Source organism: Lissotriton vulgaris, chromosome 7 (genome assembly GCF_964263255.1).
Source record: "Lissotriton vulgaris chromosome 7, aLisVul1.2, whole genome shotgun sequence".
Taxonomy (NCBI): domain Eukaryota; kingdom Metazoa; phylum Chordata; class Amphibia; order Caudata; family Salamandridae; genus Lissotriton; species Lissotriton vulgaris.
Genome location: NC_141695.1, coordinates 1,738,685,034 through 1,738,698,453, shown reverse-complemented (window position 1 = coordinate 1,738,698,453; position 13,420 = coordinate 1,738,685,034). Strand labels below are relative to the sequence as shown.

At 50.3% G+C, this 13,420-nt stretch overlaps 1 protein-coding gene and 1 long non-coding RNA gene across 2 annotated transcripts in view; one reads left to right on the top strand and one right to left on the bottom strand.

The window, feature by feature from the left end:
* The window catches only part of LOC147706528 (alpha-2-macroglobulin-like protein 1), a 268,374-nt gene that overhangs the window by 60,214 nt on the left and 194,740 nt on the right, over positions 1-13,420 (bottom strand). Inside the window, exons 25-26 of the mRNA XM_086932997.1 lie at positions 11,852-11,933; positions 7,647-7,803 (exon numbers count right to left, since the gene is read on the bottom strand). Coding sequence (XP_086789123.1) covers positions 7,647-7,803; positions 11,852-11,933 — 239 coding nt within the window. The remainder of the gene's footprint in view (positions 1-7,646; positions 7,804-11,851; positions 11,934-13,420) is intronic.
* Positions 1-13,420, top strand: part of LOC147706529 (uncharacterized) — a 137,676-nt gene that overhangs the window by 84,458 nt on the left and 39,798 nt on the right. The gene's annotated exons all lie outside the window — the stretch shown is intronic.

Below are 13,420 nucleotides of genomic sequence, written 5' to 3'. Positions count from 1 at the left end.
GGCGTCGCAGCGGGATCGCACTCTGCCGCGGCTGATGCTCACAGTCCGGTGCAATGCCGCGTCCCCTCCTCAACAGGACTAGCCAGGCAGTGCAAACAGGGGACTTCACCAATGGCACCACCCACCTCGAACTTCGTAGGGTCCCACGGGACCTACCGGCAAGGCGTGCTTTGAGACCCAGGCTGCCCAATCGAGGTAAAGGGCCGATGCGGCTTCAAGGGCCCCAGTGCCACCAGACGGGAGCCGGGGATTGCAGCTCCGATGCAACCGCCGTTACAGGTGTCGGAAGGGCACGGGGGCGAATCCCGACAGCCAGAGGGGGGCCCGCGCAGCCTTCTCGTGATCTATTAAGTCAGGGCTGGAACGTACCCAACCAGTACCAGCTTCCGAGACTGGTTTCAGTCCTCGGCCTCTCCTGACGTCCGCTGGCCGACCCTCGACGTGCTGCAGAACCAGCGGCAGTTGCAGTCGCGGCAGTCAGGGCTCCGTGTGCGGGGCACTTCTGCACGGATTTTCTTCAGAGTTGAACCGAAGGTGAAGGATCAATGCCGATGCAGAGAAATGTGGTTTTGGAGCCACAATCACCCCAGTAAAGAATGATTATGAGAGAATATTTCGCTCCAGGGTACAGGAGCCTCACCGTCAGGCGGCCATTCTGTGTGCTCGCCCTCTAGCGCCCCTCACGGGTGGTAGGCCTTCTTTTCTTTTGGCTTCTCCAAGCCCACAGCCGTCAGGGTCTCGGCCTCCGCTTTCATGCGGGCCATCTCATCGTCGTCATGCTTGCCGAACAGGGTTTCCCCTGAGAAGGGCAGATTGGCCACCCGCTGCTGGGCCTCCGGCTTCAGTGATGTGAGCCAAGCATGGCGTCGCTGGTTGATCCCATGACAATACCATGGGCCGCCAACAGAGAGACATCTACAGCCACGCTGATGACCTGGTTCGAAACCAGCATCCCTTCCTTGAGGATCTCCTGGAAGTCCTCACTCTTATCTCTTGGCAGGAGTTCCGTGAACTGCTGAAGGGATTCCCACAGGGCACGGTCATACCGCCCTAGCAGAGCCGCATCGCTAGAGGCCTTCATGGCCGTGGATGCCGTTCCACAAGCCTTCCTACCGGCTGAGTCGATCCATCGGCTCTCCTTACCCGGCGGTATGGTTGAAGACGGGGAGGAAGAATGTAGCTTCCTGGTCGCCGTCACTATAACAGAGTCCGGAACCGGGTCTATCCGCAGAAAAACCGGGTCAGAATCCGGGGCCCTGTACTTCTTTAGAAGTCGGGAGAGAGCTGCCTTCATCACTGCTGGCGTGAGGAACAGTTCCTCCGTGGGCTCTACCAATCCAGGCACTAGGGGTAGTAAAGGTCGAGACAGATGCCTCTTGTGAAGAGTCTCAAATATCACGGATGTCGTGGGTGTTGGAGCAGTCACTGTGATTCCCAATTTTGCTGCCCCCCTCAGGAGAACATCCTGGAACGTGCTGATGTCGTCCACTGGAGACACCCTTCTCTCCGGGGATTCCGACAAGGTCGGTGAATAGGTCCTGGTCCGGGAGGAGTCCGTGCAGGACAGCGATCCACGCCTCCTATGGTTCCGTCTTGACCTGGTGGAGGATCTATGCAGACTCCTCGATCCCCCCCTCCGTCCGGAGCGTGATCGGGATCTCCTTGGCTTCGTTCGATCCGCCGGTTCCACAGGGGCGGGCGACCTCGGTTTGGCTGGGGCCCTCGGCTGAGGGGTCACCTTGGGAGGAGTCGGTAATCGTGGCAGAGACCGACCTCAGAGGGATTGGAGGCGGCTTGTCTGCTGGCAGCTGAGGTTGAGGTAGAGACTGAGGACGCAGTGGAAGTGGTGGGAGCGGAGGAGGAGTAGGGGCCCGCGGAGGGAGCCCCCTCGGTAATGGAGGTGGGGCGTAACCTGCCACGGGCAGAGGAAGCCCCTCCAGACCCACCTTGCGCCTTCAGCCTTCTTTCTTCAAGGCCCTGAAGCCTGATCTTCTTTCTGTCCTTCAGGGTCCTGCCAGAGAAGCCCTGACAAATAACACACTCCTCTGGGACATGGGAAGAGGGAAGGTAGAGGATACACACCTCATGTGGATCCGATTTGGCCTTCTTCCTGGAGCACTCTAGACATTTGTCAAATAATGCAGGCATATTGACAACCAAAGAGTGCACCAAAGGATTACCAAGAAGAAAGGCACCAAAAACTTGAACAAAAGTGAAAAAATCACCAATAAACCCTTGAAAAGGGAGAGCTCAATGCTCCAGGGTCCTGCTTGCAGGAGCCGGAAAAAAGAACTGGAAGCAAAAGGGACCTGCAGTGCATTCTGGGATACTGTGAAGTTCTGGAAAGTTCTCTTAAAGGCACAGTTTCCTGTTTTGAGCCACATAATGGCAGCCTATGGGGCTTGTCTGTCCATGCCTTCCTCTCTATCATTCCAAAGGGTTTTTGCTGCTGAAGCAAGGGAAATTTGGACAGACTTTTGGTGGAATTTCTAGTTGAAGTACTGGACAGTGTAGCCTGGTTATATAGGCTGCATTATGTGTCTTTAATTCGCTCTTAAGTGTCTGTGCAGTTCTGCATTTTTTCGACACCTTAAGAGATTATTTTTGATTGCTCCGGGGTCCAGGCACATGGGCGGGACTATTCACTAGATTAGGACTATACACAGAGATCCCCTACTACAGAACTGAGTGCAAGGCCTCCTGGAAGAAGCGGACAAGGCATGGATGACACCCCGGGGCTGAACTCAAGCCATACCAAGCCATCAGCAAGAGGATTGCATCTGCAACATACCGTAACGCCACAGAGAACAGAGGCCCAAAGGCAAACAACTCCCCAGCGCATAACAGAGCTATATAACAGCTACCACTGCCCCACATAGGGCATGTTACGTCCCAAAACATGGGAACCTCTTGGGAACAAACGTCCACAGCAGAGGGCAACAGAAAATACCTGCAGAAAAACCCTGCAGAAGGCTTATCAAGCAGCCAGAGAAAAAACAGTAGGCATAGTCTCAGGGCCAGCATGGTGTAGGAAACTCAAAGAAGAAACAAACAGTCAAGAAGGGCCGCACAGCAGCCAACAGAACCGCACTCCCAACAAGGAGGACTCGAGTGCCCATGAAGCACAAACACACAACTGGGGTGACCTGCCCTAACGGAAGAACACCTCAAAGAACCAGATCAAGTCACAGGTCACCGAGGGGGAGAAGAAGGAGGAGGAGGACGACGACAAAGCCCCACCAGGAACCGCTGAATGGCAGAGTCCGCAGGGGTGTGGAATAAAAGAGCACCATCGAAGGGAAAGTCCACCAGCTGTTCCCGAACATTCTCCGGGAACACACTGTCTCGAAGCCAGGCATGGCGATGAAGGGCAACAGAAGAAGCCATGGCTCGACCCAGCACCTCCGAGATGTCCAGAGCGGAGCCAAGAATAAGTGCTGCCAGCTCCCGGCCATCCAGCCTCAGAACAACACAGGCACCCTCCTGAGAAGCACAGACATAGGGGACTCCGCAGAGTCCCACAAACATGAAGTGGCCCTAGCCAGGACACACAGCGTGTTAAGGGCCCGCAGAGCCGCACTGATTGAGGTGAACATATTGCGCCCCCAGGAGTCCAGCCAGCAGGCCTCCTGTGATGGGGGAAACAGCGTCGGCAGAGAGGGAGAGGCATTCTGCAAAAGCGGGCCCCTGGTAGAGGGGTGGAGGAAAAGACACGCCAAATCACCCGGCGCCGGATGGTGGAGGTGCATAAGGTGTTGGGGCACCGGGCCCCCCGTGGCGGGACGGCCCCAAGTCCCCAAGAGAGAAGAATGGAGTGAACCCTCGAAGGGAAGCAGCAGCTCCCTACCACCAGAGCCCTGATGGAGAACCTCCTGAAGATGATCCGCGGGGAACTGGGTAGTTGGATCACCCATGCGCAAAATTCCCATAGCCGTGGAAACAGCGCAAGTTAAGGCCGCACCCGCCTCCGTAGGGCCCCGCGGAGGGGAAAGCAGCTCCTCGGTAGACGAAGGCTGCAAGCTGAGATGGCCATCCCCCAAGGCAACCGGAGGGAGGAAGGGCCAGGTCCTGAAAGAAGGAAGAGGGACCGAGGAGCGGGGGACCTGCAACTCCTCTGGCGAAGACCGCAGCTGCGGAGACGGCATGGAGCCGCCCTTAGACGACGCTGGGGAAAAAGCCTAGACGTGTCGGCCCGTCTCTGGGGAGGATGACGCCAACAACGCATCGAACCTCCGGAGAAGAGGCGTCCAAGGATGAGTCAACGACCTGACGCCGCCCTTGCACCATACAGTCCGCAATCTGAGGCAGGACTTTGTCGTCCAACGCCAGGAAAGATGCTGGAACGACCTCCATCACAGCGCTCGGCGCAGGAGACCGGGGCTGGGCCGGAGCAGGGGTGGCGAAGGAGCGGTGCCGGCCTAACCTCTGACGAGGCAGCTGCCTGCATGGAGGAACTAGAGGGACTAGGAGTTCCCCGCCAGCCTCGAACCGTGACGGGACGAGAGGGGCCCTCCGCTGACCCCTGTGGCGCCGCCAGGGCAAGCCGGTGCCGAAGCGGCGTCACCTTGGTCTGAGAGGGGCTCGGGGGGGAGACCCGAGCCCTGCGACCTCCTGCGACACCACATGGACTCCCGTGGGAGTTTACGGCGTAGCAGAGGTGCCGTGGTCCAAAGGAGGGACCCCCAAAGGGCCTCACCCCAACGGGACCACATCCTCCGAGCCTGGATCAGAGCCAGTCGGCGCCGGGGCTGCCGGCGATGCCACGGAGGGCCCCGCACACTGCAAGGGATCCGCTGACATTCCAGGAAGGGGAGGAGGAGAAGCCAGCGAGGTCTGCAAAGCCGCCACATATGTCTCCATCTGGGCTCTAGTTGCCCCCCCCCCCCCCCCCCCCTGCCGGGAAACAGTGCATAGGGGGACAACACGCAGGCTGCACCCCAACGGAGAGCCCGTGCCCCCAACAGGGCGGAAACCGACCCTTGGGGACAAACTGCACACTTACCGACTGGTGAGCGGTGCTCCTGTGACCTCGAAGAGGGGTGATGTCGATGAGGGAAGTAGTGGGTTCCAGAACCCTCCGCAGGGGCCGGGCGGGGTGATGATGTCGACCTGGACCTGCCGGCCGAATGAAGTTTCATCCGGCGCTCCCGCCGGGACTTCATTTTCAACTGCTGGCATGCCTCACAATTGGTGGAGTCGCGGTGTTCCCCCAAACACCACATGCAGATGAGGTGAGGGTTCGTCGCCGACATCAGGCTTCCACAAGGCGAGCACGTCTTAAAGCCCAAAGGCATTCGCACACAGTCCACACACAGGTAGATCAGATATATCACTTTACTGTTTAGAAAACAAATAGAAATATTGAAAAGCTCCAACCTTTCCATTAAAATTAAATTTCAATAAATATATTATTCGTAAGTTGTGTATTTGCTGGACCTTGACTGGTTTCTGTATTTTCTGTACTGTTTTGAGGTTGAAATTTGCTTAGGCAGGCATTCTCAGTTTCCTGTACAAATTCCATGGGGGTCCGTAGAAATAAAAAAGTTAAAACAATGCTGCCCTGAATGGCCTTTTCAAATGTGTGTTTTGTGTCTGAACCTTAGACAAGTGGTATCATTCCTGGAAGCCTGAAATAACGGTGCATTGATATACATCACAGTGCATTCTTATTACACTCTACTTATATACAAAAATGACGTTGCAATTTTCCTTTAATTGTTTCATTCAACGAGCTTCCATCTATTTCATTCTTAATCTTCCTAGTCGTTGGCACATATCCTCAACAATGTCCTCTCTTCACTCGCTTCCAAATCTCTGATTCACCCATGATCCGGACTTGTCGCTCAAAGAACACATTGGCAAGAAGATCAAAACAGTGCAAACTCTCTCCTGAAAAAGTGTAATTGTTTCCACTAGGAGAAGACTTCAGAACAACAGTCCTAGCCCTCTCTCATGTTGATGAAGGCAACACCCAGCTGAGCAGCATCCCAGAGACCACCATTGCTCCTCTGGTAGGCATCCTTCAATCAGCAGGATGGCTCATCTAGGGCCTGGAGCAGACTGATGACCTCAACCCTCATGCTAAACAGTGGTGGCTCCTCCGCTAAGGCGGAGAAGCGTAGCCCCACTACTCACTGAGGGGTGTAAACTAAAAAGTACAATGATAATAACTTCAGTTATTATCATTTTACTTTTCATATGGTATGGGTAGGGCGGGGCTTGGCTCCCCTGATGTCGAGGAGGAGGAGTGGTTGTGCACTCTATAAAGTGCACATGGATATTTGACCGCCCCTTTGCATTACGCCTGCATGGAGAACATGCCCAGGCCCCCATTCCCTGGCTGAGGGCCGAACCACAGCACTCAGACAATCCCAATGCTGCATTGCAGCATTGTGATTGGCTCAGGGAAGCCAGGGTGCTTACCAATCACAAAGCTGCATTGCAGCATTGTGATGGCTGTGGGGAGCCTGGGTGCTTCCTGGTCCCCGGAAGAGACTCACTTGAAGTGGGAGAGACGCGGCAATGGAAAGACGGCGGTGAGATCAGGTAAGTGATTTTTTCACGTTTTGTATTAAAACCCTCCATCACCCCACCTCCCCCTCCACCCAGCCACTTTGTACATTACTGCCCGCCACGGATTCTAAAGTATTGACAGTGGCTCCCCTGCAAGCCTGGCATCACAAGAAATTCTACACCAAGAACCCTGTTTACCTAGCTGACAAACTAATAAAATTGGTAGGTTAACACCAAACAAGGAGTTTCAATATCACCAGAAACCCTGCAGTATATTGAAAAGAAAATGAGATTTCCTAGCCTATGCTCCAGAGCCACATCCCCTCCTAAATTAGAACAGTACCAACCCTACTACAATTCAAGAAGAAACTAGCTCACCTCTTCAAGAAAACTACCTGAGATAGGCTCAGTTCCCACCGTTTCAACCTTTCCTCCCTGGGCCTTGCCCCCTGTACAGGGCATTATCACTAGCCAGCTAGGTTCATGCTTTAGAAATAGAAAAATGCACATACATGAACTCAATTCTCTTTGCTTTGCCATCATGCCTTTCATGAACAAGGACCCAGGTATCTTCAGGTCCAATTGCAGCATGATTCCCCTTCTTGCTCTCTAATTTCTGCCTCTTCTTTCTTTTTAGCTCACCTAGAATAGGTTATTCTCAAATTGTGGGGCAATTGTTCACGTTTCTAGAGTTGAAAAACTGGCACTCTTCCGTTTTCTATCCCTCACCGTCCATCTGATTGGTCGATCCTGCCTCAAATCTCTGAAAGCTCTAATTTCCTGCTCCTCTTCTTAATAGACCTACATTGTGATTCTACAGCCCCTTTCCTTCGGTGGCAGCATACCATGCTGGGAGACACTTGTGCTTTATAAACCTCTTTCATCAATAAAAATAATGCAAATCACCTCAGAGCTCATTGACTTAGTAAAGGTACTGGGACTTCATCCACATTCCTCTACAACTCTTCAATGACTTGTAAGACCCTCATAATGGGCAAGAGAAGATGTCTTATCTTGTACTTGCAAGCAAAATTAGAAGTAATCACTTCCACTTGGCATGCCACTACATTAAAGCCCAGGCAAAGGCAACATTCCTGGAAGAGGTAAGGCACCATTTTATGAAGCCTTCATACCTTCAGAGCGTTGTTTAAGAGTTTGCCGGAACTGTTGAAGCCGCCGCTCTCCACTTGATGCTCCTTGAGATGGCCGAGGGCTTGCTGGATGTACACCTTGTCAATGTATATGTAGTCCTGGGCCTGACCAAAGGACTTCATGACGAAAGCAGTGAGCCTGAGGAGACAGAATGAGAGGGTGAGAATGATGGAACATAGTAGCTATAGAGAGATGGAGGGAAAGATAGGGAAAGGAATGAGATTAAGGAAAGGAAAAGTGTGAGAGTTGACAAGGAACATGAAGAAACAGGAGCAATGATCCTGGAGATAAGATAAAAATGTGGCAAATGGTGACGCCAGGTGGGAAAGGCGGCTTGTAGATGTTGGGGCAGGATTGCAAAAGGACAGGCAAGAGGGGAGAAAAGGAGGTAAAGAGAATAGAAGGATGACAGCGATTTAGCTGGAAGGGGATGTGGAGGCAAGGGAATGGCGAATACAGGTAATGATATACTTGGCGACGATCTGAGAAAAGGGAAGGAGGCAAAGTCCTGAACTAAATGGCGTGTTATACCACAGTGGTTCCTTAATATTGATTTTAGCAGAGCTACCATGACATGATGAGTCTAATGTCTGAGTTACCCTGTTCCCATGTTCAGGAGGATTGGTGTACACAAACCAGCTGCCTGGAGAAGCTTGCAGGGCACTAGGGGAACATAGTTTGTCAGATTACCAACTTTAACAAGCACTAATCTCACACCCAAAGCTTTAGGCAGTGGTACTAGAGTGTGTTGAGATGACTATCAGATCACGGATGCACTATACTGTGAAAAAGCTCATTGTTGTTAATTCACATATAGAAGGAAGACGGACAGTGAATCCTAGTCGGTGCCCCATCCCACAAACCAGAATCTCATATTCAAGAACTGGTTCCTGTCATGGGAAAGGATGCAGGTCCAGTATTCCTAGCACTCCTGAGGGGCAAACACTGACTAGACAAACTTACTCAACAAGTGCAGTTATGGGTGTAAATTTAACAAAATTTCAGGCACAACAGAAATGAAATTGTGTACTCTTTACCGTCCCCAACCCTCACCCAAGAAAAATACAGGGCCAGATTCAAAAAGGGTCTCCGCGCTCATGTCAGTGGGCCGAACTTGCGTGGGACGTCCACATTGCAGTTTCTCATTGCGGAGGACCCGCCCTGCCTGTGGGCCCCTCCCAGCCCAGACTGAGCCCCCGGCCACGACTGTGTGGCCTCTGCCTTAAGTGGGAAGGCCATTTGAAAAGGCCTAAAGTCTTTACACCTTGTCCTACTGTTAACCCCTCAACATGTGAGATGCTGGTGGACCTGCAAGGAGCTAACTACAGAAGTAAACAGGGCTCTTACAGCTCTATATGCTATGTTTCTGCTGCTTTTATAACTTCTCATAACAAGGGTAGCAATAGCAGTACCAGGGGCATCATGTGCAAGCCAAGGATAGCAGTTGTCACCCCTGGCAACCCACAACAAGGGGCAGCAAAGGAGTTATTGTGGTTTGAAACCACACACCCCAGTTCCTGCTCTCTTATAAGCATGTTACCTGCTTCTTCGAGGGAAGGCGCCACGTCACAGGTGGATGGTGAGATGGCAGCAAAGGGCATTGTAATATGGAGCAGGAAGTGAGGACACAACAATCAGGTACTGGAGTGGTTCAAATACCTATAAGGTTTTTAATATCCAAGTATTACACACCGCATTTTCCCATGGGTCAGAGACAGGCGTGTAAGAAAACTGGGCAAGTTTCAATCATCTGATGAAGGAGGTGGATTCTGAAATGGTGCCAAAAATGTGTCTTTTTGCATTACCGGTCACCAGCTACCCCATTGTCATGCCAGGTCAATTTTTTTCTGTTCTATAGCAAATTCAGTTTTTTACTAAATTTGACCAATGACTGTTTTTTGTGTACGAAGACAAGGGACAAATATACAATAAAAAGGTCTGTGCGCCATCATCCTTCCTCAAGTCACTTCTCGTGATATTAGGTGCTAAGAAAATGGAAGAAGGACCTCCACCAGGGAACAAGGTACAGATGGATGTTTGGGCAAGTGTCCCAAGTCATTTCCTTCTAACATCTAATGTGTGGGTGGCCTTGAAGCGGTTTGCCAGTGGCCTTTGATATGGGCCAGGGGCTGGAGCAGGGCTACCTCCACCCTGTCCATGTGGCTCTTTCTGGGTGTGTGACTGTAAACAGGAAGGTGTTACTTATATCTTTCCAGGTTAGATTCACTGTATGTCTAGCTCAGATTTGGGATCACTACTCTGGCCTCCCCTTCTTCCCCTGCCTCCCTCTCCTTGCTAGAGGATGTTTCAGAAGTTGGTGCCTTTCCTTGTGCACCATCTTAGCCATTATGCCCATATGCAAAAGACAGCTGTACCTGAAAATTACTGCTTTATTCTTCTCTTCTCCCTTCAGCATCCACCAACTGAATCCCATCTTTTTGATGTTCCCTACTTTCTAGGCACTGTCAGCAGGAATATTTCAAGATGCCATTCATTCACCCATCCTTTAATGTGTGATTCGTGCGCTCTTATTCTTTCATTCATCCATGTTCTTTATATATGGATCCATTTAAAAACTTTTATGCATTCATTTTTCCACACTTGTATGTTTCACCATCCACCATCCAAAGTGGTACCGCCCTGGCCTGGATCGCTAATTTTCTTTCTGATCGCACGTTTCAAGTCTTTTCTTCCACATCTGTTTCATCTATTCTCCCTTCCTCTCACGGTGTTCCCCAAGGGTCTATCCTTAGCCCCCTTTTCTTTAACCTGTATGTGAGGCCTCTTGCTTTCCTGGCGGAACAGGCTGGCCTCACAATTTATTCCTACGCTGATGACACTCAAGTCATCTACTCTCTTTCCACCAATAAAAACCTCCCCTCTTCCTCTCTCCAAGTTGGATTGAAACATATTTCGGATTGGATGCTGAAGCACAAACTAAAACTTAACGGGGACAAAACAGAGCTGCTCCTGTTTGGCCCAGACACCTCTCTCTGGGGCCCACACCATTGGCCTCTGGAGATGGGTCCCCTACCCACTCCATCTGTGTCTGCCCGCAATCTTGGTGTGATCTTTGACAACCAACTTACTTTCAAACAACACGCTGTGAAAGTCTCAGCCACCTGTACCACCATCATCAGGTGGCTGAGAAAGATCACCTGGATGCTGCCTGCGGACACCTTGAGGACTGTAGTCCAGGCTCTTGTCATCTCACGCCTGGCTATGGAAACATCCTGTTCCTTGGTGCCGCTAAAGAGGTAATTAAGAAGTACCAGGTGGTACAGAATATGGCTGTCCGCCTGATCTATCACCTTCCTGCCAGATCCTCGGTCGCTCACCATATGCGGAATCTGCACTGGCTGCGGATTGAAAGCAGAGTCAACTTCAAAGCACTCTGCTACATGCACAAAATCATGACTGGTAGAGCCCCTCGATATCTCTCTGCTCTGGTGCAGCAATATATCCCCCCCCCGCACACTCAGGTCCTCGACGCAGAATAAATTTAAGATTCCGCGCACCAACAGAGCCAAGATGGGAGGACGTTCGTTTTCCCTGCTGGCCCCATCCTTATGGAACTCTCTTCCTCAATCTCTGCGCACTGAATTGTGCTTTCTGAAATTCCGTAAGGGAATAAAAACTTGGCTCTTTAACAACTAATATTATGATCTTATGCTCCTCCCTCCCTCTCACCGTTCAGTTTGCCCTAGCGCCGGGAAACCTCCGGGTAGCTGCGCGCTCAATAAATGTAATTATAAATAAAATAAATAAATAAATTATCTATTTCATGCTAACACTCCTATCCACCCGACCATTCATTCTCTTCTTTTTTTATTCATGTCTCTTTACAAACAGATTCATTAACTCTTCCCCCCCTTGTCCCTGTACTCATTCAACCATACAAGTATTCATCCATCCTAAAACAATCACTCACCAATTCAGTCATCCATATTCCCATTCGGATTTATTCTTCCATCTATCCAGATTCCTATCCTCATTCATCTAATTTATCACTGGATTCATGTGCAGTTCCATTGATTCATCCACCCACCCACCCATCCATCACAAGATGTGATCGAAACAGGAGCAACTTCTGACACAACAAATACTGACCATTTGTGAACAAAACTGCACTTCCCTGGCTCACTTTTACAGGTAGGTAGCGAAACAGGTACACAGACGCACATACCAGGTGTTTCCCTCCTGATCGCTTTTGCCGAAGGCGCTGTAGGACCCATCATCGTGCTTGTAGTTGAGCTGCCTCTGGTACCCTGCAGAAAAAGAAATTAAGTAAGGGGCCATATTTCTCATTTTAAATTTTTTGAAAGGACATTTATTCTGCTGCCTGGAAGTGACATCACATCCATAGTCATTGGAGGGGAAGGGCCTCAAAGCGGTTTGAGGGAATATGTAAGGAAAGAAAAAAGGCAAGATGTTCTGAAGTATCTTGTGAATGAACCATAGCGACGGGTGTCGGTCGAAGTAATTCTGTAGGTTTATTCACCAAAAACACACGACCATCCCGGCATATCGCCCAGGTAGATTAACGTCTGCCTCGGAAAGACCCACCAGCAGCATCATTGTGGCGACATCCCACCAACATGAGGTTCTGTTGCAAACCCACAAAACTGAGGCTTTCCACCTTTGTCAACACAGCGGACTTTAAGCCTGATTTTCAAGATGACCAATGTGTAAAAGATGCCCCATAGTAATTAGTGGGCCAAGTTCACAAAGCTGGTTTCATCTATGGGTCCGAACTACAGGAGCAATTACTTAATTCACCAGAGTAATGTAGGGGCATATAAAAAGCAGTAGCGATAATCGCTGGCCGCGCTGAGCGAGAAAATAGTTATCGCCGGCTATTGCAGAAAATTATCGCCATGTTAACGCTGTATTATTAATGCATAGCGCAATGGCGATAATTTCCCAGTGATAGCAGTGTTTTCCATGGAACATCACTGGTTTTCCCAGCGATTTTTCATGAAAAACGGCTATAACCTTGCTGATACGACTTGTGGTCGTATCAGCAAAATCCACCTCCATTGATAAGTATAGCTAAGTCTGCATTTTAGCAGATGTTAGTTTTTTGGCGAAAATAGCGGTTTTCTCCAAAAACTAACGTCTGCTAAAATGCGTGGCCCACTTTGCATCTCATTAGAGATGCAAAGGGAGGCGTCGGATAAAAGGGTGCTAACATGCGCTAATACATGCTATCACCCTCTTGTAAATAAGACAATACTTTTATCTCCGCTTTTTTATCTTTAAATGCCAAAAAGGCGGAGATATGGGCCCTTGTAAATATGCCCCATAATTTGCACCCCTGCTCTCTCCCCCAAAGCATAGCCCCTTAACAATCTTTCTGATTCTCAGACTTGCATCCTTATAATGCTCACATTAAGGAACTTTTCTTTCTTTTTCTTTGAGAGCTCCATGAGAGTGCATGTTTTTCTGGGATCTATCAATCATGTGCTGCTTCTTCCCCACCAAATCCCAGAACTCCTGTCCCAGAGTGCTTCCTGCTGCTCTCTCTCCTCTTTTGCTCTCTCCTTGATCTGCTGTTTTTTCTCTGACTGGCTCTCCAAATCCCATCGTATTACTCCCTTTCCCCAACCCTGCCCAGTGCTGCCTCCTCTTTGTCTTTATTAATATTGGTTTTTTATTATTCTGCCCCATCTGTTGCTTCCCTCCAACCACCACCTTCATGCTCCCTTACCTGTGATGTTATAGTTAAATGTTGAAATGAGAAGAGTTAACATTT